The sequence below is a fragment of the Equus przewalskii genome, chromosome 32, assembly GCF_037783145.1.
Source record: "Equus przewalskii isolate Varuska chromosome 32, EquPr2, whole genome shotgun sequence".
Classification (NCBI taxonomy): Eukaryota; Metazoa; Chordata; class Mammalia; order Perissodactyla; family Equidae; genus Equus; species Equus przewalskii.
Genome location: NC_091862.1, coordinates 16977236 through 17000365, shown reverse-complemented (window position 1 = coordinate 17000365; position 23130 = coordinate 16977236). Strand labels below are relative to the sequence as shown.

At 47.6% G+C, this 23130-nt stretch overlaps 1 protein-coding gene and 1 long non-coding RNA gene across 5 annotated transcripts in view; one reads left to right on the top strand and one right to left on the bottom strand.

Moving 5' to 3' along the window:
• Nucleotides 1–10259, bottom strand: part of LRP11 (LDL receptor related protein 11) — a 41568-nt gene extending 31309 nt beyond the window's left edge. Inside the window, exons 1-2 of one of the 2 annotated variants that reach the window (XM_070602940.1) lie at nucleotides 9490–10259; nucleotides 2055–2212 (exon numbers count right to left, since the gene is read on the bottom strand). In XM_070602940.1, coding sequence (XP_070459041.1) covers nucleotides 2055–2212; nucleotides 9490–10126 — 795 coding nt within the window. In that variant the 5' untranslated portion in view covers nucleotides 10127–10259. The remainder of the gene's footprint in view (nucleotides 1–2054; nucleotides 2213–9489) is intronic. The other variant, XM_070602939.1, reaches the window with a different exon arrangement.
• LOC139080765 (uncharacterized) overlaps nucleotides 1–23130 on the top strand; it is an 88489-nt gene that overhangs the window by 3126 nt on the left and 62233 nt on the right. The gene's annotated exons all lie outside the window — the stretch shown is intronic.

The following is a 23130-nucleotide window of genomic DNA, read 5'->3' as shown; positions in this document are numbered from 1 at the left end:
CAGAGAGTGGATGATCCCTGGAGGGGAGGTGAGAGAAGGGCTCTTACGTGGATGGGAGGATGGGTAAGATGCTGACCACGGGTCCAGTCCCATTCTGAGACTATACAGTCACTGAGTAAATCAACGTACTAGAATCAGTCTTGAGGGCCTAGCTGATTCTGTATAATAGAATATAAATCAGTGCGTCCCCACGAGGGGAGACCCTGCGAAGACACAGGAGGGAGAAGACAGCCAACTACAAGCCAAGGACAGAGGCCTTAGAAGAAGCCAGCCCTGCTGGAACCTTGATCTTGGTGTCCTCGTCTCTGGAACTGTGAGAAATGTCTGTTGTGTGAGCCACCCCGTCCGTGGTGCTTTGTTATGGCAGCCCTCGCAAACCAGCACAGGCCAGTCCACCTCCTCCAGCCGAAGTGGTCTGGACGAAGTGTATCCGCCTCAGCCAGAAAATACTCCTAGCTAGACAGGGTCCTGACCGGATTAATAAAAAGCCACTTGCCTCACGACTCAAGACCAACTGTGCTGATCCAGCAATTCCACTTCCGGGCATTTATCCAAAAGAAACAAAAACACTAACTCAAAAAAAAATATTGCACCCCCCCCCCCCATATATTGCAGCATTATTTACAATAGCCAAGACATGGGAACAACTAAGTGCCCATCGATGGATGAATGGATAAAGAAAATGTACTACACACACACGAACACACAGACACACGCAATGGAATTTTATTCAGCCATAAAAAGGATGGAAATCTTACCATTTGGAGCAACATGGATGGACCATCAGGGTATTATGTTAAGTGAAATAAGTCAGACAGAGAAAGACAAATACTATATGATCTCACTTATACGTGGAATCTTAAAAAAAAAAACTAAGAAAACCCTAGACTCACAGATACAGAGAACAGGCTGGTGGTCACTAGATGTTGGTGGGGGGTGCTGGGGGCAAAATGGGTGAAGGGGTCAAAAGGTACAAACTCCCAGTTATAAGATAAATAAGTCATGAGATGCAATGCACAGCATGGAGACTATAGTTAATAATACTGTGCTGTATATTTGAAAGTTGCTAAGACAGTAGATCTTAAAAGTTCTCATAAGAAAAAAGTTTGCCACAATGGGTGTTGACAGATGTTAACTGGACTTGTGATCATTTCACAATATATACAAATATCAAATCATTATGTTCTGCACCTGAAACTAATATAATGTTATCTGTCAATTACATCTCAATTAAAAAGAGACTTCCTGTGTGTAGGCGGCCACTGACAAGCAGCTCCCTCCACCTGAGGCAAGCCCAGCCCAGCCCAGATGAGCCTGATGAGGACCAGTGCCCAGCACCTGAATAGAAGCACTCGATGCCACCCCCCTCCCAACTTATTGACTCAATTATCTCAGGCAGCCCTAACTGCCAGGTTGCTTTCTGGATCATGTGAAGAATGAATTCACTCTTGTTATTTTCCTCTTTATACTCCTTTGTATTTTTCACATTTTCTACCTGGATCTTGAACTAAGAAAAGAAGGGATAAATTTTTAAAAAGTAATCTGCTGGTGGTTACCAGAGGGGATGATGTTGAGGGGAGGGTGAAAGGAGTAAAGGGGCACGTGTGTATGGTGACATAAAAACGAGACTACTGGTGGTAAACGTGACGCGGTCTATACAGAAGCCGAAATATAATAATATACACCTGAAATCTACACAATGTTATAAGCCAATATGACTGAATAAAACAATAAAAAAGCCAAAAATAAAAGTAATCTGAGTCATTATAACAAAGCATGAGCTTTTTCCTTGAAGTGTTTTTGGATTCTGGAGAAGCCAACAGAAAAGCAGCAAGAACGAGGGGAAGCTTCAAACCAAATGATCAGGATCCCTGTTTACTCAGCAGAAAAGTAAATTATAGAATAAACCATTTTTTGGACAGTCACTTCTATACTTTCTCCATTTCATACCTCTTCTGCTGGCTGACAGACGCTGTGGAAACGTAAGTGGAAAGACACTATGAAAGACCGCTCCACTGAAACACTCCTTTCCGTTACAGTGACGACTGACTTACCTTCATCTCCACTGACGGGTCACCGTGCAGCAGGGTCCACTCATACTGGACGATGGCGTGGTCATCTGTGCTCTCGCGGCCATCCAGAATCACCCCGTCCGCGGGCAGATGCAAAACCACATCCTGCCCGGCCTTGCTAAGTGGAGGCTCATCCTTTTCTGTCAAAGGAAATAAATAATTCTCAGGAGAGATTATTCCCTATTCTTTTCTGATTTATTAAGAGAAGTATCTTGTTGCTAGAATAGGTGTAGCCCAGCAAGTGCTGCTGAGGGAATGTATAGCGACTGAAGGTTATTTTCTCATTGGTTACGTAACAGAAAATAAAATAGCAACAGATTATGAATATGGAATTTGGCTACAACGCATGCAGAAGAGGGAGCTGTCAGCAGTGGCCAGGACAAAGTTGTGGAAACCGGAGAGAACACCAGGCCCTCCAATGTGGAGAAGGAGTTTTACTCTCTACGGTGAAATTTTCACTTAATTTATAAATGACTTAAGTTCAAAGTCCTATTATATGAATTTATCAAAAAAAGAAAAGAATTTTTGAAACAAACTTTAAAAAGAAAAAGAAGTTCACCTCTGATACAGATTTTCTCTTTTTCTTACTCTCAAGTTTTTAAAATAAGAGTGACAAAAACTGTCCAAAGGATTGGAAATAAATTCAGTTTGGAAAGTTAAGGCAAGTCCTTGGATTCATACAAAACAAAGTCCATAGAGAAATTCTCTGGAATCTAACTTTTCATCTAGGAAAACAGAAGAGGTTTACAACTTCTAATAACAGTTTTTATAACAGAAGCTGGCACACTGAGTGTCTGAGATATCCTGCAACAGCAAAACACACATGTATTGACCTCGGACCTAGAATGGTACTAAGTAATTCAAGGCTGCCCTGTGCACTGAAACGTTAATACTTGACTGACAGCTGCTTTGGTGATGACCGACGGGAGAAGCTGCGTACAGACACCACTGCCAAGAGCAGAGTTGTGAATATTTTAATTGATTTAAGCTTCTTATTAGTAAACTTATCTAAGAGTGCACACATAACTTAAAGAAACTTGGTAATATGATTGGGAAAAATTCTCTACATTCTTGTAATACATCCTTCTCGACACCCACTGTCTCTTCCCTCCTCCAGCGCAAAGCTCTGGTCCAGACGCTGGCCTGGACTTGCCCTGCCTCCGCTCACTCTGAACGATGTCGATGTCGCTAAGGAATGGTCTCTCTTCTTCCGCAGCCCAAGCTGCCTCCTGAGCAAACCTCCAAGGGCCAACCCAGACGGCCAGGGCCTGAGGTTGGGGCGGCTGCAGTCCCACCAGTTTCTCATTAACAAAGACAACAAAGGGTGTTGCTGCAGCTACAAGGACTCTTCTGGAATGTAATCTGATTGGGTCATTCCCCTGCTTAAGAAAAATCCTCCAACATGTCACCATTACCCTCCTGATGCTCAGAGACCCCCGTCCAGCCCCGGCTCTCCCCCAGCGATGCCCTCAAGGGCCAACAGCAGAGAGCGCACTGAGGGGCTCGCAGCTCTCAGAGCAGGGGCTTTCCTGAAGGAAGAGGCTGCTGCAGCCTCGGAGAGAGAAGACTTGTTTTGTGAGCACCTGGCCAGGAATAAGCACACTTGACGTTGCCAAAGAGCACACGTCTATTGAGAAGATGGGGCCCATTTTTACAGTCATTTAAACAACGAGGACTAGTAACTTGGATTTAAATAAGCCACATAAGTAACCCCCTGCCTGAGAAAAAATTTATTCTGCCTTTCTCCACCTCTGGAAAGATCCAGGGCTGACGTCTTTGTTCTGCTTCTTCCAGGTAAGGGGAGATGTGACAGTTGCATTAATAATAGGCCTTTTATAGAGAACTTTCCTTTGGTTCTGGAAGGTTCATTGCTTCCCACACAATGGTTTACCACTTATAATTCTGGAAAGCGTCTTATAATTCAGCAGTAATACACTAAAGTTAGCAGCAATTTGCATTAAAATTTATTTTAAAATATTTTTAAGTAGATAAACTAAAATATATCCATATAACATAAACAGCAAAAAATGCTAATAATATTTATTTTAAGCCCTCAAAGATTTAACCCCAAAGATTTAAGATGGAAAAAATCAAGGAAGCTCTGAAATAGCCCACATATTATAAAACTAATTAATCCTGCCCCTCCTGGAGGAAAAAGAATCATTGTTTTAGTCACTTACTTTTCTTTGGTGAGCTGTGTGATATGATTTCTGGACACAGTGAAATTCTCATATCCTCTAAATTGATCACTGTTGTATTTGAAATAAGACAGATACATTTCCTCTCAGTTCAAGGCCAGGCAAATGACACTGTATAATGTATTTTAAAATAAGCCAGAGCTTATCCACCCAGAAACAGGCCTTAAAAATAAACAAACGACAAGAAGAGGAAACAGGTGTCCTGTCATTTAAAAATATTTGACTTGCTGATGAAGAACAAGATAAACGTAATTCTGAAGTTTCATCATAAAAATATAATAATCCAACGTAAAGTACTACGGAAACAGATTTCTTTTGAAAACTAAACAACTTGGTGAGCTCTGCAGAGGCGAAATAAGAGTCCTCTCAATTCTGATGGAGCAAATCAAGGCGGCATCTTATACAGAGAGGAACAGTATTGTTAACTAACCGGAATACAGCACACGGCTGTGAACGGAGCCTTCACCACAAGGAAGAGGCTCTGGAATCTGGATCGGCACCGTGTGGGCACAAATGAGACAGCTGAGGCTGAGAAGTTAGAAGGGACTCCTGAAGGCAGGAAACGGAAGTGGGCCCAGACTAAGGGAAGAGGCTTAGATATTACAGGTCCAAATCCACTGTGGTTTTTTGTTTGTTTTTGTGTTTTTTTAATTGTTTCTCCTAATTGCAACACTTTGGGAAAAAATTATTCACAACCCCAATATGATTATCACCATTTTGGGTGTGTGCTGTTCTAGTCTTTCTCCAGATGAGCTGACGATAATGATAATGAACAGCTGCCATTTATCGGATGATTTCTTTGTACCAGGCTCCATGCTAAGTGCTCGTGAGCCATAGCTTCACTCAGCTTGCACAAGTCTCTGAGGTGGGTGTTTTCGTCTGCATCACACTCCCGAGGAAGCCAGGGTCAGAGAGGATAACCGAGTTGCTAAGGCCACACGTGGTAAATTTGCCAGTTCAGATGTCAGCCCAGATCTTTCTAACTGAAAGACTCTCCCTTCTCACTACACTTTGGGGCACCCCAAGTGTATTCCAGGTACAGTAAAAATAAATTTACAACCTGAATTTAACTTATTAATATATTCTATTTATTGGTATTTATTCACATATGCTAGCATCGTCCATGTCACTACATAAACTTCTCAGTTGCCATTTAATTTCCTCACCTCCACTATTGGAGATTTACTTTGTCCCATTTTCATCATTATAAATAATACCATAATAAACTTTTTTGGTCATACTTTTTCTTTAACATGGATCATTTTCCTAGAAAAATATCTCAGAAGAATGAATGACTATTTTAATGGACTACATATTTTCTGATTGGTTTCCAAAAGAGTGGTACCAATTTACACTTCCAGTGACCATATAAGATTATACTAAGTTCTCCATGAATGCCAATATCAGAGGAAACTTACTTTTGCCGGTTTAATAAGCATAACTCAGCATTATTTGCATTTCTTTGATCACTTCTAAGGTTGAACATCTTCCATGTTTATCACCTAAATACCCTCTTCTGGGAACTGTTTGTCACATCCTTTGCCCATTTATTTTTGTTTTTCCTACTGATTCACATAAACTCTATTAATACAATAAATACTTTTAATCTCATATTTCCTCACACTCTTGATTTCTTGACATAAAGCATTTTTTTAAAACATGTACATAATCCATCCTTTCTCTCTGAGATCTCTGTAATTGATTAGAAAGTTGTCTTCCCTCCAGATATGTAACAGTAAGTTTATTGTCTTCAAGTCTCCCTACGTACGGAGTAACCTATGGCTTAATTTTTAAAAAAATTATTTAATTCTTTAACCTATCTGGAATTAAATTAATGTGGTCAAAGCTGCAGGTCTAAATATATTTTCCTTAACACTCCTACCAGTTATCTCAATATTATTTATGAAATGTAATTGTTGCCATTCTTTTGTGATGTTTACTTACAACACAAAGTGAGAGGTTGAAAATGTGAGAGAGAAAGGTCCTTGGAGGAGGAGACTGGTCAGGCACATGCGGAGGGATCAGCCTTGAACAGGAGTCAACTCCTTCCTCTGCGCTTGGAGGAGATGAGGGAGAGGCTGGGGGGCGGTGTGTGGCTTTGCAGTGGGGAAAGCAGGGCGCTGCCTACCAGCTTTGATTTTCCCTGACACAGAGCGGGACCTGACTTCCCAAATTACACAAGGTCCTCCCAGAGATCCTGGGTTTCATGCTGGGTATCCAGTGGAAACGACATCAGGGTTCTGTCCTTGAGCCCTTGCAGATGATATTCTCTAGCTCCTCTGGGGTCCTAACCACTCCACTCCCTCCGTCTTGCTGCCCTTCAGTTTTATGGGGACACCCAGTCCCCAACCCCTCAAGGCAGCCATGTGACCCAACCAGGGTCCTGTAATGACATCACGGACATGTGTGCCACCTTCATAATGCACAAAGCACGGCCACCCCGATCCTCACGACAGCCCAGGCTGGAAGGCAAGGGGAGCACTCAAGTCCCAGGAGATTAGCAGGGACCCGTATGTGGAGGAGCTGGCTCTCAAACCCAGGTCTCAGGACCTCAAGCCCCCTGCCCTGCTCTCTGCACAGCACTGCAGGCAGAGTCAGTCATTCCAACACACCTCTCTCCAGCATCCTCCACTCATTCCCGCGTTCTCCTACCATCCCCGACAGCCACCTGGCCAGTACCACTGTGGGAAACCCAACCGTCCTCTTCTCTGCTTCCAGGTTTCCTGGCGCTGCTGGAGAAAGCATTCTAGCTGCTCCATAACAAACTCCCCTGACGCAGCTCCACGGCTCCTGTGCTGTGAGACCCAAGACAAGTTACTTTCTCTCACCACGCCTTTGAGTACCCTGGGGATGATAACAGAACCTAGATCTCTGAGCGTTGTGAGGACAGAGGGAGTTCCTCTGTGTAAGGAGCTTATAACACTGCTGAGCACCAAACTCAATACCCGTTGGCAATAAACAGGGCTGGTGGGTTCCCCTATAAATTTGCACTATCCCATCCCACCTGTCCCCTCACTATTTCTTCATCCTTTTATACACCTCAAATGGACCCCTAACAAGTTCTCTACAAGAGCTTTTCTAGACCATTTTCATGCTCCTTTAGCCTCTAACTCCACATGTCACAAGATCCAGAAAAGAAAAATCATCAAGGAAAATCTTAGTGGTCTCAGAAGCATAAAGAACTTCAACTGGTCAAGCATCTGGGCAGGGAAAGCACAGGACAGTGAACAGGGTAACCTGTGCCCCATCTGCAGAGCAGGACACAGGACAGTGAACAGGGTAACCTGTGCCCCACCTGCAGAGCAGGACACAGGACAGCGAACAGGGTAACCTGTGCCCCATCTGCAGAGCAGGAAGAGGGCGCCTCCGGGCCTGAGCTGCACCCTCCCATGTTCCCCGTTGCTGGGGATCTGAAGAAGTGCCAGCATGGCAGTGTTTTTCCAGAAGGGGACCAACCCCAGTGGTGACCTGTCTTCCCCCTGACCATCTCCAAAACTGAATTCCTAGACAAACTCCCCCTAGGGAAGGGAAGGGCAAAGGAGATAGAAGGAAAAAATGACTCAGAAGCTTCTACTAGTGAATTTTTTTTCTTTTTGAGGAAGATTAGCCCTGAGCTAACATCTGCTGCCAATCCTCCTCTTTTTGCTGAGGAAGACTGGCCATGAGCTCACATCCATGCCCATCTTCCTCTACCTTCTATGTGGGACGCCTACCACAGCATGGTGTGCCAAGCGGTGCCATGTCCACACCCAGGATCTGAACTGGTGAACCCCGGGCCGCCGAAGCGGAACGTGTGAACTTAACCACTGCGCCACCGGGTCGACCCTGTGAACTAACCTTTTTAATTTCTATGGGCATGTTCTTGTCTCCTTAGGTTTCCTTTTGGTTTTCTCTGGTTTATAGGAAAACTCCCTTCGCAATGTCGGTTTCTTCCCACTATGCAGTCACAAGAGAAAGGGACTTTGTCTCTTTGCTGCTGGGACTTTTGGGTCCCTGTCTGGCAGAGAGAAAGGATGTGTGTGTGACAGCCATGGGGTGGGCTCGGGGATGCTGGTGGGGGTCCAGGTGAAAGGGCCTCCTGCTCCCCTCCGGGAGAAAACGTCAGGTCCTTCCCTGTGTCTGCCTCAAGGCTGAATGGTCACAGGGTGACCTCTGGATGCCTGCCCCCTGACAAGAGTGCTGAGCCTCCTCCTGGTTGGAGGTGGGTAGGGAGGCAGGCCATTGTGGACACAGAGTTCCAGACCCTTCTCACTGGACCCGCAGGTCATGGAGACTCCAGATTCCCCAAGGGGCTGAGGCTACCCCCTCTAATCTTGCTGTGACATCACCCTTGTGTTGTTATACATCAAACAGCAACAGAGAGCAATCCCACACACTGAGCTCAATACCCATGGGCCCAATCAAGATTTATTCCATAGTGACCTTAGTCTCCAACTGCCACAGTTTTTTTTGAGCCTCCTGTATGTGTCTTGATTCTCATTCTGAGCACCCACAGAAAGTAAAACCATTGAATGAAATGTATCATTTGTCACTCTTTTCAAAAATAGACGTGCCTTAAACTTCCTTATTTTCAATAAAAATCAAGTCCCTCCTTTTTACTGTTTATAAAAGGGAACAATAATTCACAGGAATCAGTTGGATCCACTTCAAAAATGCCTGACACTTTCTCCTTCCCATTTTCGCCTGATGAAAGCAAGCAGAGGTTGGACTATGAGTCATGAGAGAGAAGCTCAGAAACGGGTGTGTTAGGAGCATCTGGCACCTAACTAGATTTTGCTCTTGCAATTACTTGACACAAACCACGCCTATAAAAATCTGAGACCAAAATAAACGTTTTTGGGCTTTTTTTTTTTTTTTTGGCTCTGAGCTTTTCTCCTTTAAATAGAATTTCCGTGAATCCTCTCAGATCAGCCGCTATCCCCAAGCCCAGAAAAATTCCAGAAGCAGCCCACCGTGCTGGCCTCTGCCAGATCTACTGGGATTTTTCAGAAACCATCCCTAGACTGAGAAATCAAAGCCACTCTTCTGGACGCCCGCAGCTACGATAACTGGGAGGGAGGGTGTTCTATTCCTAGCTTGGCTGAGAAGGGCCCCGCGCTCCTGCCTAGGCGCGTCTCCCGGATGCAGCCATCCGACAGGTGCAAGGACGGCAGGACCAAGCGTCTGGCCCCGTCCCCCAGCGCGGGCCCGACCCAGCCCGCCCTCAGTGGCGCGCTTACCCGGCCGAGGCGGGGCCCGCGCGGTGGCCGCGGCGCCGGTGGCCGGGGCATGGAGCCCGCCGGCCCGGGCGCGGCGGAGGCTGTAGCTGCTGTAGCCGCGGTGCGGCGCGAACGTGCAGACGCTGCGGCCGCGCGCCGTGCAGTTGAAGAGGTAGCAGCCCAGCGCGGCGGCCGGGGCCGCGGGCCGCCGGGGGCGCTCCACCACCGCCACCGAGCAGCGCGGCTCGGCGCAGCAGGCCGCCACGCACTGCCGCCAGTCGCGCACGGCCGCCGGCGAACTCAGGAAGCTGGCGCCGGCCGCCAGGGAGTCCCGGGTGCGGAGGATGGCGTCCGGCCTGGCGCTGTAGCCGCCGCCGCCGCCCGGGCCCGGGCAGCTCTCTCGGGGGCCGCCGCCAGCGCGCGGCTCCGGCTCCGGCTCCTCCGGCGGCCGCTCCCGCTGCAGCTGCCGCCGGAACTCCTCCAGCAGCCGCTCCACGCCCGCGAGCTGGGCGCGCAGCGCGGACAGCGGCGGGGAGGGCGGGCCGGCCGCGCGGCCGCTCGGCAGCCACAGGCAGAGCAGCAGCAGCCCGCGCAGCGCCCGGTGCCGCGGCGGCCGCCCGCGCCCCGAGCCCGCGCTGCCCCGGGCGCCCGAGGCCATGGCGGCCGGCGGCTGCGGGGGAGCCGAGGCGGGGCCGCCGCGCGAGGAGGGCGGCGAGCGCGGCCTGGGGCCTCCTGCGCGGCGCGGCGGCCGGGGCCCGGCGCTCACAGCGCGGCCTCCCCGGGGCCCGGCTGCGCCTCCGAGGCCGCGGGCGCGCGGGCGCCGGCGGGAAGCGCTGCAGCAGGAGGCATAGCCGGCCCGGCCGGGCCTTTGCCGAGGCTTCCGGGCGCGCCCGCGCCTCTCTGTCCGGCCGCGAGGCGCGCTCGGCGGCGACAGGAGGCCTGAGCGCAGATCAGCACCAGCGGGGCGAACAGCGGCGCCGCGGGGGCGGGGACGCGCGGAGCCCCGCCCAGGCCGCCCCTGCGCCCCGGTGCTCGGGTTGACCCCGCCCACCGGCCCCCCTTCCGCAGGCTCCTCCCAGGCTGGGAGGGCGGCCGAGGCGGGCGGAGGGAGAGCCGGCTCCCGCGGGTGCAGCCCAGAGAGCGGTCTGTCCCCGCGGCCTCCGGGTTAGGGCAGCGTTTCTGTCTAGGCCCACTGGGCTTTATTACCAGCCAGACCTGCTCGGGTGTCAGCTCAAAGGGGCACGGGCACTTGGGGGCAGGCGGTCCTCCACCAATCCTTGTGACCTCGGGCCCTGCTCCAGAGAAGGGACACGCTTTACTGGGGAACCACCAGACGCTGTCTCCAGTCCTTCACCTCCAACGTCCCTAACTGTTTCCACACTGGGTTCCCGAGATGTATTTGAGTAGCACAAGGCGGGCAGCGCTGTTGAAAAATACAAAAATTGGGAGTCTCATTCATTCAGATTTCCACGAACATAACAAAACATCTGAGCACAGCCAATTATGGGAACATGAGTTATCTCTGTAACCCCTGCAGAAGCCCTCAGCTTAGATCGTGTGGATCTAGAGGAGCAGTGTTTTAAATGACGTGATAAGCTATATAAAATGTTCAACCCCGTGGAGGCTACACCTGAGAGCTCCACCTCCCTGTGAGCAGCTTCTGTATCTTTATTTCTAGGCAGTTCTATTGATTCATTTTTCTCTCACATTTCCTTGCTTTTTAGGATGTCCAGAAAACATTTTTCTTTTCTTTCCTGAGGAAGATTCACTCTGAGCTAACATCCATGCCAATCTTCCTCTATTTTTTGTATGTGGGTTGCCAGCACAGCATGGCCACTAACAGAGCGGGGTGGGTCCGTGCTCAGGAACCAACCTGGCTACTGAAGCAGAGGGTGCAGAACCTCATAGCACTAGGCCACGGGTGGGTCCCAGAAATGTTTTGATTGGATACCTGAAAGTCGTGAATTGCCTATTGTTAATAGTCTATATTTTTTAGTCGCAGTAGAATAAAGAACTGCATAGGAAGATAGCAGTCTCTGCTACCTTGTTTTTTATTTCCAGAGCTGACATTTAGGAACCCATTTCGTTCAGGTCCAGAACAGATAGGAGGTGGAACTAGAAGGTAAAAATAGAAACAAAGAAAAAAAAATTAGCCTGATATTTCTTGCCATTCCATGAAAAGGAGAAATTATAGAGTTTCTGAGAGTGTGTATTTGAGTGACTTTGACACTTCCTAGCCCTGAAGGCCGTGTCTGGGCTGCACCACTGTGGGCTGGAGGATCTCCCACCTGCGAGAGAGTCACCGCACAGCTGCGGCCACTTCAGATGCCCTGGAAGCAGCATAAGGATTCCTTTTTGCCTTAGACTCAGACCCCATGGGTAGGCTTGTTATGGGCAGAAACTTTCACCTGTGATTAAAATGACTTTTAAAGGTATCATTAAACCTTCTAAATACTAGTTATTAAAATAAGGATTTATATGAAAAATAAACACCTATGAATGTTAACTAACAATTATATCTGATTTCAAAGTTTGCCAAACACTTTCACATACATGATTTCATGTGGCTGCCGTGGAGGGTCGGGGCTCAAGACTAAGAAAGTGGGTCATCTCCATGTAGAGATGGAGCAGTGGACAAGGGCTGGGGTGAGACCATGGCTCACCTCTCCCAAGTCCTCATCAAATTATGTCCTCCCCAAGAGCCAGACGCCAGCCTGCTCCTCACCTTTCCTGGTACCTGATCTCCCAAGATTCATGACGATGATGCCAATTAGGACTTAGGAGAAGAGTGATGAGACGATCCATGCAATTAATTGGATGCATGAAGACTGGAGGGTGTCTGGGGCCTTTACTGATTGTACTAAAACAAAGAAAAAAGCAAAAGCCCCGTCAAACCGAAGAATACACATACCTTCCTCACACCTGCTTTCCCAGGCAGCACATGTCCCCCCACATATCTACTGAATCAGTAGGTGACAGCCACTCTATCAGGTCCTGAGGGATAAAGATGAACAGGGGTTGTGCCCTGTCCTCATGGAGCTCGTGTTTGTGCTGAAGGAGACAGCAAGTGTCCATCTGATCCCCATACGGGGTGACATGTTCACTGTGGGTAGACCTTTTTGAGGATGACAGAATTGGGGGTGCTTAGTTTTGTCTGGGAAAGGGGTGAAGGCTTCATGAGAAGTGTCATTTGGGTTGGTTACAGGATAACTAAAACAGAGGAAGAAGAGAAGGCCTGAAAGCACAACGATGCATAGAATTTGGGGGATCATATAGCAACTAGGGTGACTGGACCATTGGTCAATGGGGGATGGGGATCCTGCAATGAAGGAGCGGGGGACGGGAAAGGAGGATGGTGGGAAGTCCTGTGGCAGTCACTGACTCTCCAGACAGGAAGTCCCCCAGAAATCAAGCAATCAATCGATCCATCCAGCTCTTGAGAGCTCCACCTTCTCCCAGCAGGTCAAGTGTGTCTCTGCTCATTGAGGGGCCTGTATTCTTTCCTCCGTGACCTGCCCTTTCTTGCCCATTAGGTCACCTCGTCTCTAAGGCTGGACCCCTGTTCAGCTCTGTTAGCCCAGCCCCTTCCCTGCGTGTGCCCTGCTCCTTCCTCTCCTGCTGACTGTCCCCATCTCCCCTCCCCCTTCCCATACTTACCCCTGGTCCTGTTCTTCTCCAGTCTGATGACAGGCAGGACCATCCTGAGCTCTTGCCCCACTTCTCCCAGCGTTTGGGTCAAGTCTGTCCAGGCATTGGTGGTGTTTATCTTCTCCCCCAGGAGACCCAAAGGTCTGACCGTGTTGTTGTCACTGTCATACTGAAGGAAAGGCTTTCTATCCACTGAGCCCTGGACTTCACACCAGGGCTGTCCAGGTCTTGACTGAGATTTGATGGTGAGGTTGAGGCACAGAGAGTGAGCATCTGTGAGAGAAAGATGCAGGTGTGGCCCTGGGACTCCCTCTGAAGATCCTGGCTGCAGGGGGAGGAGTCCCCATCCCAGCCCCCTCCGTCCTCTGCATCCTTGTCCTCACTTTTACCTGGCTGAGGTTAATTACTAAAATACTTTGATGTGAAGTAGATGATACCATGGACCCCTCAGATACATGTACTGTTGCCAGGAGGATTCATCTGACAAACATTTTAGCAACATCTACTAAGTTCTGAGGTACAAAAAGTACAGTTTTTGTTCTCCTGGGACTTAAAATTTAGCTGAACAGACAGGACTTTCAACAAAAAGGGAAAAATGATACCATGGGACACAAGCCAAATTCATGATGGGTCTTGGGAACTCAGGAAAGGCTTCTTGGAGCTGAAGGTGGGACCTGGCAGGAGAGGGAGAGCTGCCACCTGTGAGCACAGTGCCAGGCGGGGTGCCTGAGGCTGGCGTCCACCCCCCAGAACTCGGTGTAGGCGACACCTGGGAGCCAGTCCATCTAAACCACACCCTCCCGGTGGTGAGAGCACATGGACAGGCGCTCACCTGCTGAAACCTGGGTGAAGCCCCTCCCCTTCCTCCATCCTCCCCCTCCCAGCCAGCCTCTCCATTCCAGGACACTCATGGCCCAGAGTCTTCCAGGCTTCTACCAGCAGCAGTAGTGGGAAAAGAAAAATCGCAGTGCAAGATACTAGCAACATTCCTGCTGAGCACTTTGTGGAGAGTCACTGGCAAGACCCATCTGTGTGTGGGCACTGCCCACAATCGTCCCTCCCAGATGACTGACAGACCTGTTGAAATCCAGCTGAAGAAAAGTGGTGCCAAGGGAGAGATTTTCAAATATTCAAAATATAATTACTCATTTAAAAGAAAAAGGAGAAGTTAAGAAACAAATTCGGGGCCGGCCCTGTGGCCAAATTGTTAAGTTGGCGTGCTCCGCTTCAGCAGCCTACGGTTTTGGTGGTTCAGATCCTAGGCGCAGACATGGCACTGCTTGTCAGGCCATGCTGAGGCGGCATCCCACATGCTACAACTAGAGGGACCCACAACTGAAATATACAACTATATACTGGGGGGATTTCAGGAGAAAAAGCAGGAAAAAAAAAAGAAGATTGGCAACAGTTAGCTCAGGTGTCAATCTTAAAAAGAAAAAGGAAACAAATTCACTTTGAATAACCTCTCCAAACCCCTCCTGGTGTGAGCAGGGTTGCTGGAGGTGATGTGAGCTCCTTTCTGCCCTCCACCTCCCACCAACTTCCTCTCTCCCTCTGCTCCCCGCTTCTTTTGCCCTCCCTTCCCATGCCCCCTCCATCTTCCCATAGTGTCTCCCTTCTCCCACCTCTAGCCCATTCCAACTCTTTCCTCTTAAATGACTGAGATTTGTTCTCACCAAGTTCACTCATATTAATCCAACCAGCTGAACACAGGCGGTACCTGTCTGTCATCACAGATGAGTTTTATGACAGAGTCCAACAGTTCTGTTGGAGCCAAGACGTCAGGAGAAGCCAAGTCGTTTGTCATTAGAAAAAGTCTTGGGGCTCTGACTTTTGAGCTGTGAACATTAGTCTAAGAACACAGCTTTGGAGACACTTTGAAATTTCTCCTGTCATCTTCACTCCAGGTTTCCTCTTATGACTTAATATTTTTAGCCCCCTCTCCCCCCTCACTTTTACAGCTGTCCCTTTCATGCTATCCATCTATCTTTGTCAGCTCGGGCTACTATGACAGAGTACCATATGCTGGGTGGCTTAGATAATAAACATTAGTTTCTCGCAGTTCTGGAGGCTGGGGAGCCCAGGATCAAGGCACCAGCAGATCCTGTGTGTAGTGAGGACCTTTCTTCTGGTTTGCAGACAGCTGTCTTCTCGTTGTGTCCTCACATGGCAGAGAGCAGTGAGCGACAGCAAGCCCTCCTGTGCTTAGAATCCCAAGACGGGGCTTAGAGTCTGGGCAAACTCTCTGAGGCGTGCAACCCAGCTCAGCCCGTTGGTGTGGGTGGGCCTGCCTAGCAATCCCAAACTATGCAAACCCTGGTGGCACCACCCAGCAATCCACACCTCTGGATCAAGGTCCACACTAGTTAGAGGGAGCAGCCACCGCCCAGGCCTCTCTAGCAACGTTCCTGACCTGCTCCTCAGAGTAATGGCCCCCGCATTTCACTCTTGAACCTCACAGTCACAGACACACGGTGTTCCCCCAGCACACATGCACGCCCTCACTTCTCACTGTCACCCACACTGACTCTCCACCTCCAGACGCTCTGCCTCAGCCATACGGGAGGCTGCCAGTTTCTCCACATCATCCCTAAACCCTTGTTACTGTCTGTCATTTTGATGACAATCATCCTGGTGGGTGTGAAGTGGTATGTCTTTGTGGGTTTTTCCCTAAAGATTGGCACCTGAGCTAATGCCTGTTGCCAATCTTTTTTCTTCTCCTTCTCCCCAAAGCCCCCCAATGCACAGTTGTATATTCTAGTTGCAGGTCTTCTGGTCGTGTTGTGTGGGACGCCACCTCAGCATGGCCTGATGAGCGGGGCCAGGACTGTGCCCAGGATCGGAACCGGCGAAACCCTGGGCCGACAAAGTGGAGCGGGTGAACTTAATCCCTCCGCCCCTTTGTGGTTTCAATTTGCATTTGCCTGATGGCTAATGATGTTGAGCATCTTTGCATGTGCTTATTGGCCACTGGGACACTTCTTTAGAGAAATGCCTGTTCAAGTCCTTGGCCCATTTCCAAATTAGTTAATTATCATTATATAAGGGTTCTTTATATATTCTTTATATGTTCTGGATACCAGTTCGTTACCAGATATATGATTTGCAAATGTTTTCTCCCATTCTGTAGGTTGTCTTTTCACTTTCCTTTTTTTCTTTTCTTTAACAAGTTCGTGGGAGATGGTTTAGAAGCACTTGGGGATCAGCTGGGGTTTTTTTGTTTTTTGTCTTTTGGTGTGGAAGACGGGCCCTGAGCTAACATCTGTTGCCAATGTTCCTCTTTTGTTTCCCTGGCCAAAGCCCAAGTACGTATTTGTATATCCTAGTTGTAAGTCCTTCTAGTTCTTCTATGTGGGATGCTGCCTCAGCATGGCTTGATGAGAGGTGCATGGGTCTGCACCCAGGATCCGAAACAGGGAACCCCGGGCTGCTGAAGTGGAGTGTCCGAATTTAACCACTCGGCCACGGCGCCGGCCCCCTCACTTCCTTTGTAGTGTCCTTTGAAGCCCAAATGTTTTAAATTTTGAGGAAGTCAGATGAATCTATTTTTTCTCTTGTCATTTGTGCTATTGGTGTATTTAAGAAAGTTTTGCAAACAAGGTCACAAAGATTTGCTCCTACGTTTTCTTCTAATACTGTCATACTTTTATCTTATATGTATATATGATTCATTTCCAGTTAATTTTTGTGTGTGGTGTGAGGGTAGCAGAATACGCCACCCCCAAAACATCCCCCTTGTACGTAGTGATTATTCTGAGCTGTAGGCACTTGAGAAACAGGAAAAGCAGGCTTTCTCTGAACTCCCTTTATCTGCCTAACGACAAATCCTCCAGAGGGAACTCAGTTTTCATAAACCCCTCCCCAGGGGTCTCATCAACCAGGGAGGGCTGACTCCTGTCACAGGAGAGGGGACTGAAAATGAAAGTCGACCCCACATTCATTCAGAGTTTGTCACAAGCTGTCATACCTTCCATCTAGTCTTCTAAGGGCCCATTCATCTTTCCTAAAAATCATGTACTCTCTCCTAAGAAGCCTCTGTCACCCCCCTTCCCTATCAAGATGGCATTTCATCCTGAATTCTAAGCCTCCTCAGGGAGTTACTCATCTTTCCCTCGGTATCTCCCACATGTACATGAGGTATATGTGTTAATAAGTTCTGTTTGTTTTTTTCTTGCTAATCTATCTTTATTATATTTTTTATGTTATAATCTCTATTTATTATTATAAATATTTTTAAACTACCATTAAGTCTCTCATGCAACTCAACCTGCTAAATACACCACGGTTAAGAGCACCCACGGAATCACCAGGGCGACACCTACTGGCTGTGTGACCTGGAGCAAGCCACCACCCTTTCTAGGCCCCAGATGGCTGACTGTACTACAGAAACAATTGCGTAACGTTACTTCCCATGGTGTGGTGTGGACGAGGATGGTGAGTTTAGGATGGTGAGGAGGAAGGGAGACCAAGCATTTGAAGCACGTGGCGTGATGACAAGCTCACGGTACAGGCTCCATTACTGCTGGCTCTTGATCTACTCTCGGCCCACTGATCTGTCACATGGTGAAGCTTTTAGATCTTGATGATCTCATCTACCACGCTCTTATCCCATCTGGCTTTGTATCATCTGTAAATGATGAACTTGCCTTCTGTCTTCATCCCAGAGGCTGATTTAAAATATGGGCCATGAGAAGGCCCAGGAGAGAGAGTGGAGGCCCTTCATTAAAGGCCTACCCGAAGCTTGATATTGATTCATTAATTTCAGCCCTTTCGCTGTGATTATGAGGTTACTAATCACCCAGGTGTCCTACCCCAGCCAGATTCCTCCATCTTCTCTGCAAACAGGTCCTGAGAGGTCGTGAAGTGGTGTGGAGTTGAGGCGCAGTGTATTCTCATACTGGCCATTTACGACAGCAATTCAAACCATGAATACCACACGCCTGATGGAAAAACAACGTCAAAGACTTATATTCTGGATCTTTCATTTTCTTGGCCTCTGGGTGGTTTTTTTTCTTGTAAAACTGAGACACTGGGCTGAAAGATCTCTTGAGTGCCTTCACGTAAAAGCTTTGTCAAGTGTAAAGTGTGCTTAAATATGAATTAGAACTTTGGTTTCATGCTCTTTGGGATAAATTTCATCTTTAAATGACAAGACATCATTGTGAAGTACCCTGCATAGCTTTTCTTTTCACCACCGAGTCTCGTTTCCATCCGTCCCTGTACAAATGTCCTCCTTTAACCCTTTCACCCTCCATGTCCCTTCCTCCCTGGTAACCATCAATCTGTTCTCTGTATCTATGTGTTTGTTATGTTTTTTTTTTATCTTCTACCTGTGAGTGAAATCATACAGTATTTGTCTTTCTCCATCTGTCTGACTTATTTCACTTAGCATAATACCCTCAAGGTCTATCTGTGTTGTCACAAATGGCTAGACTCCACCCCTTTCTTTCTCGCTGAGTTGTATTCCATTATATGTATATACCACTTCTTCTTTATCAGATCTTTTTTTAAACTTTTTATTGAGATTATGATAGTTTACAATCTTGTGAAATTTCAGTTGTACATTATTGTTTGTCAGTCGTGTTGTAGGTGCACCACTTCATCCTTTGTGCCCACCCCCCACCCCTCCTTTCTCCTGGTAACCACTAATCTGTTCTCTTTGTCTACATGTTTAACTTCCACATATGAGTGAAGTCATGCAGAGATTGTCTTTCTCTATCTGGCTTATTTCAATTGACATATTACCCTCAAGGTCCATCCATGTTGTTATGACTGGGAGGATTTTATCCTTTTTTATGGCTGAGTAGTATTCCATTGTATATACATACCATATCTTCTTTATCCAATCATCAGTCTATGGGCACTTAGGTTGCTTCCACATCTTGGCTATTGTAAATAATGCTGCAATGAACATAGGGGTGCATGGGACTTTTGGAATTGCTGCTTTCAAGTTGTTTGGGTAGATACCCAGTAGTGGGATGGCTGGATCATATGGTAGTTCTATTTTTAATTTTTTGAGGACTCTCCAAACTGTTTTCCCTAATGGCTGCACCAGTTTGCATTCCCACCAGCAGTGTACGAGGGTTCCTTTTTCTCCACAACCTCTCCAACATTTGTTACTTTTTGTTTTGGTTATTTTTGCCATTCTAATGGGTGTAAGGTGATATCTTAGTGTAGTTTTGATTTGCATTTCCTTGATGATCAGTGTTTATCAGATCTTTTAACATTGTTTTTCACTCAAGCACATTGCCTTCCTTACTTAAACTTTACCTTAAATATATAAAATAAATTCTACCACTTGCAATGAGAGAAAAGATAAAGCAAGGACTCCTCCTGGGTGCTGGGAGCTGGCTCCAAGCTGGCTGCCTGGGTTTGGATTCTGGCAGTGGCGGCTGCCCAGACCTGTCTGTTCTCCTGCTTCCTGGGCTGTAAAAGAAGGACTGAAAGGCCCGTACGTCACAGAGTGATTGTGAAAGGTAGTGAGTACAGGTGTGAAAAGTGCTAGCACTGTACCTGTCACAGGTAAAGTCTCAATAAATGTGGAGTGTTATTATTTTTTAAAAAAATGGACACTATCACATGGAAAATTTGGTAGCTGACTTACTGTCCTGATGAGCCCTGTTTTTCTGTCAGAGTTCTCCAAATAGGCCCTTAGAAGCTATTTCTGCAATATTATCCACGATTGTTTTTAGGTACAAATTTTGAAAAATCTACCTTTTGAAATTTCGAATGGCTTTTGCGCATTTCTGTTGTCTGGTGCAGCGGAGGAAGAGCTATTCCTTTACCTTCTAGGTCCTTCTGGCTGGTCTGAGAATTAAATTGACATGAGACAGAATAACAGGAGAAAATCAAAGAAAGTTTAATAACATGAAAACATGGGAGAAACCCAGGAAATCAGAGTAGTTCACCAAAATGACAGAAGCCATCACCTTAAATATCTTCAGCTAAAGACAAAGGAGGATGTTGGGGGTAGTGGTTTGGGACTTCAAAGGGGAGGAAGGCAATTTACATGGAGGTGGAAAAGCAAATGTTTGATAAACAAATGTTGACTGTGCCTTGCAAAGACAGTGAGAGATGTGATACCAAACCTCTTAGTCTCAAGTTCGTGTGGGGGATGCACAGTAAGCCAATCACTGAGACAGGGGTGCTTGGAGAGGGGGAAAGGTTTATTTGAACTGGCCACAATGAGGATAGGTCCTCTCAAATCGGCCTCAGCAAGAGAGAAAGCAGGGACTTTACAGACTAAGGGTCCTGGCAGGAGGAGTTTGGAGAAACAAAGGGGTAATCCGTGTTTCTTTCACTCCAGATAAGCCCTTGGGCAATCTGACTCCTGGGCATCAACTGCGGCTGGGCCTGGTTATCTGGTGATTGTAACTTCCTCAAAGGTATTCTTTTTCTTTGGCAAAAGAAGCTCATAAATCCTTATGACCCTTGAGTCACCCCTCAGGTTAAACAAGAAAACAGCAAATTAACAAGATCAACTCCTTTTCATCTATGTCTCTGTTGGGAACAAGATCAAGAGGTAATCATGTTCTTATTGAATATTTACAGTAACCCTTAGGTACCCAGCTTCAGATGGAGAAGACTTTGATTAAAAAGCCTGTTAGGGGCTGGCCTGGTGGCATAGTGGTCAGGTTCACATGCTGTGCTTCAGCAGCCCGGGGTTCACTGGTTCAGATCCCAGGCGTGGACCTATGCACTGCTCATCAAGCCATGCTGTGACAGGCATCCCACATATAAAATAGAGGAAGATGGGCACAGATGTTAGCTCAGGGCCAATCTTTCTCAGGAAAAAGAGGAGGATTAGCAATGGATGTTAGCTCAGGGCTAATCTTCCTTACCAAAAAAAAAAAAAAAAAAGGCCTTGTTAGATTCCTCTCTATCACAACTAGTTTATATTATATGATAGTTATCTCACTGTATTACCTCCTTCCCGAGACAGGCCTTCTATCTTAAATTCTTTTAGGCAGTTAGTGGGAAGGTCAAAGTTCCTTTCAGAGTCTTTTGTCCTTAAAAATAATCAAGGCAAAGAAACACATTTTGGGGTGGCAAATTCTGATCCTCCACACTGGGCACCTTTGATAATGTCTGTATAGTTTTCTCTTGGTGCTAGAACAAATTACCACAAACTTAGTATCTTAAAACAACACAAATTTATTATCTTATACTTCTGTAGGTTAGGCTTGGCCATTTCTAAGGTTTTTGTACACATGTAAGTGAGCAAAAGTGAGGCCATCTTGTTACACTATATGCCCCCAGCCCCTCCTCTGTGTGACTACCTGCTGCTCTGCACATTGTCTAAAAAATTTACATGGTCTCCTAATTTATGGCCTCCCACTTACACAGGCACTCCCTGATAGCTGAATAAATTAAAACTTTCTTCTGAGTTTCTCTCCAGGAACAGGCTGACCACAGGCAGGAAGCACACCTACAAGGCATCCATCACAGCTGACAGAAGGATGGAGAAGACCCTGGAGTCTGTCATGCCTGAAGGAAACCCCCTCCTTGCTGCTCATTTTCCCTATGTGACTGCCTCAAGATTCTGTAATCCTTGAAGATGGGTTTTTGAGATAGTGGTCACCCGTCTTCCGATTTGCCAGCTAATCTAATTAAACTTCCTTTCTCCATCTCTAACTCATTGGGATTAACTGGCTCAGATCTCGGTGAGCAGAGTGAACCCATTGCTTGGCATGAATTCTGGTGACCCAGGTGGGACCACAGCCTCTCCCCATGGCTAGTCGACTTGGAGGCAGCTGTTTTGAGATTTTTCCCCACAGCTGCTGGGTGGCTTTTTCTTTTTCTTTTTCTTCCGCCTGGGGAATTCCCCTTGTGGCTTCCTCACTTGCCACCTACCTCTAATGCTTCAGTGATGGGGAAACAAAGGGCTGGATGGTAAGCTGACAAGCTTGCGTCTGCAGGTAGATGTCTGGAGTGCACCTCCCGGGCACTATAGTCCTTTTTCCTGGTCTGAGGGCCTAGATAAGGCCAAGGTCTATCTGGTTTAGGCGCCATTGTTTAGGGATAAAGAATAGTACCGACTGCCTCGTATATTATCTGGAAGACTAGTCTCTAGCTTTTCTGTGGTGCGCACACCTGTATGCTCTGTTCTCCTGAGTGTGTGTGTCGTCCACTAGTCTGTATGCCAGTTTTTCTCTGTCAGAATCCCACAGCATACTTCCCGTGCTCATTACATCATCTGTGGGGACATAAGTTTGCAACCTTTTCCGTCACGTGTCAATCTGGACTCGTACACCTCAATGCGGGCACCACTGTTTGTGTGCTCCCTATCTTTGCAATCCTCGGGAGGAAGCTGTGAGATCAGAGGGAGCCCCAGGGCCACACCTGCGTTTTCTCTCACAGATGCTCACTCTCTTTGCCTTGACCTCACTGTCAAATCTCAGGCCAGACCTGGACAGTCCTGGTGTGAAGTCCAGGGCTCAGTGGATAGAAAGCCTTTCCTACAGTATGACAGTGACAGCAACATGTTCAGACCTTTGGGTCTCCTGGGGGAGAAGGTAAACACCACCAATGCCTGGACAGACTTGACCCAAACGCTGGGAGAAGTGGGGCAAGAGCTCAGGATGGTCCTGCCTGTCATCAGACTGGAGAAGAACAGGACCAGGGGTAAGTATGGGAAGAGGGAGAGGAGATGGGGACAGTCAGCAGGAGAGGGAGGAGCAGAGCACACGCAGGGAAGGGGCTGGGCTAACAGAGCTGAACAGGCGTCCAGCCTCAGAGACGAGGTGACCTAATGGGCAAGAAAGGGCAGGTCACAGAGGAAAGAATACAGGGCCCTCAATGTGCAGAGACACACTTGACCTGCTGGGAGACGGTGGAGCTCTCAAGAGCCCAGGATGATGTCTTTGTTTGGGGGGGGGGGTTGCAGGTCTTCCCACCCACAGGTCAAGCTGTGTTGTCAGCGTGAAGCAGGACGATACACTGGTGCGTCCTGGCAGTTCAGCATCAATGGACAGACAGCCGTCTTTGGCACAATGAGCGTGAACTGGACAGTCA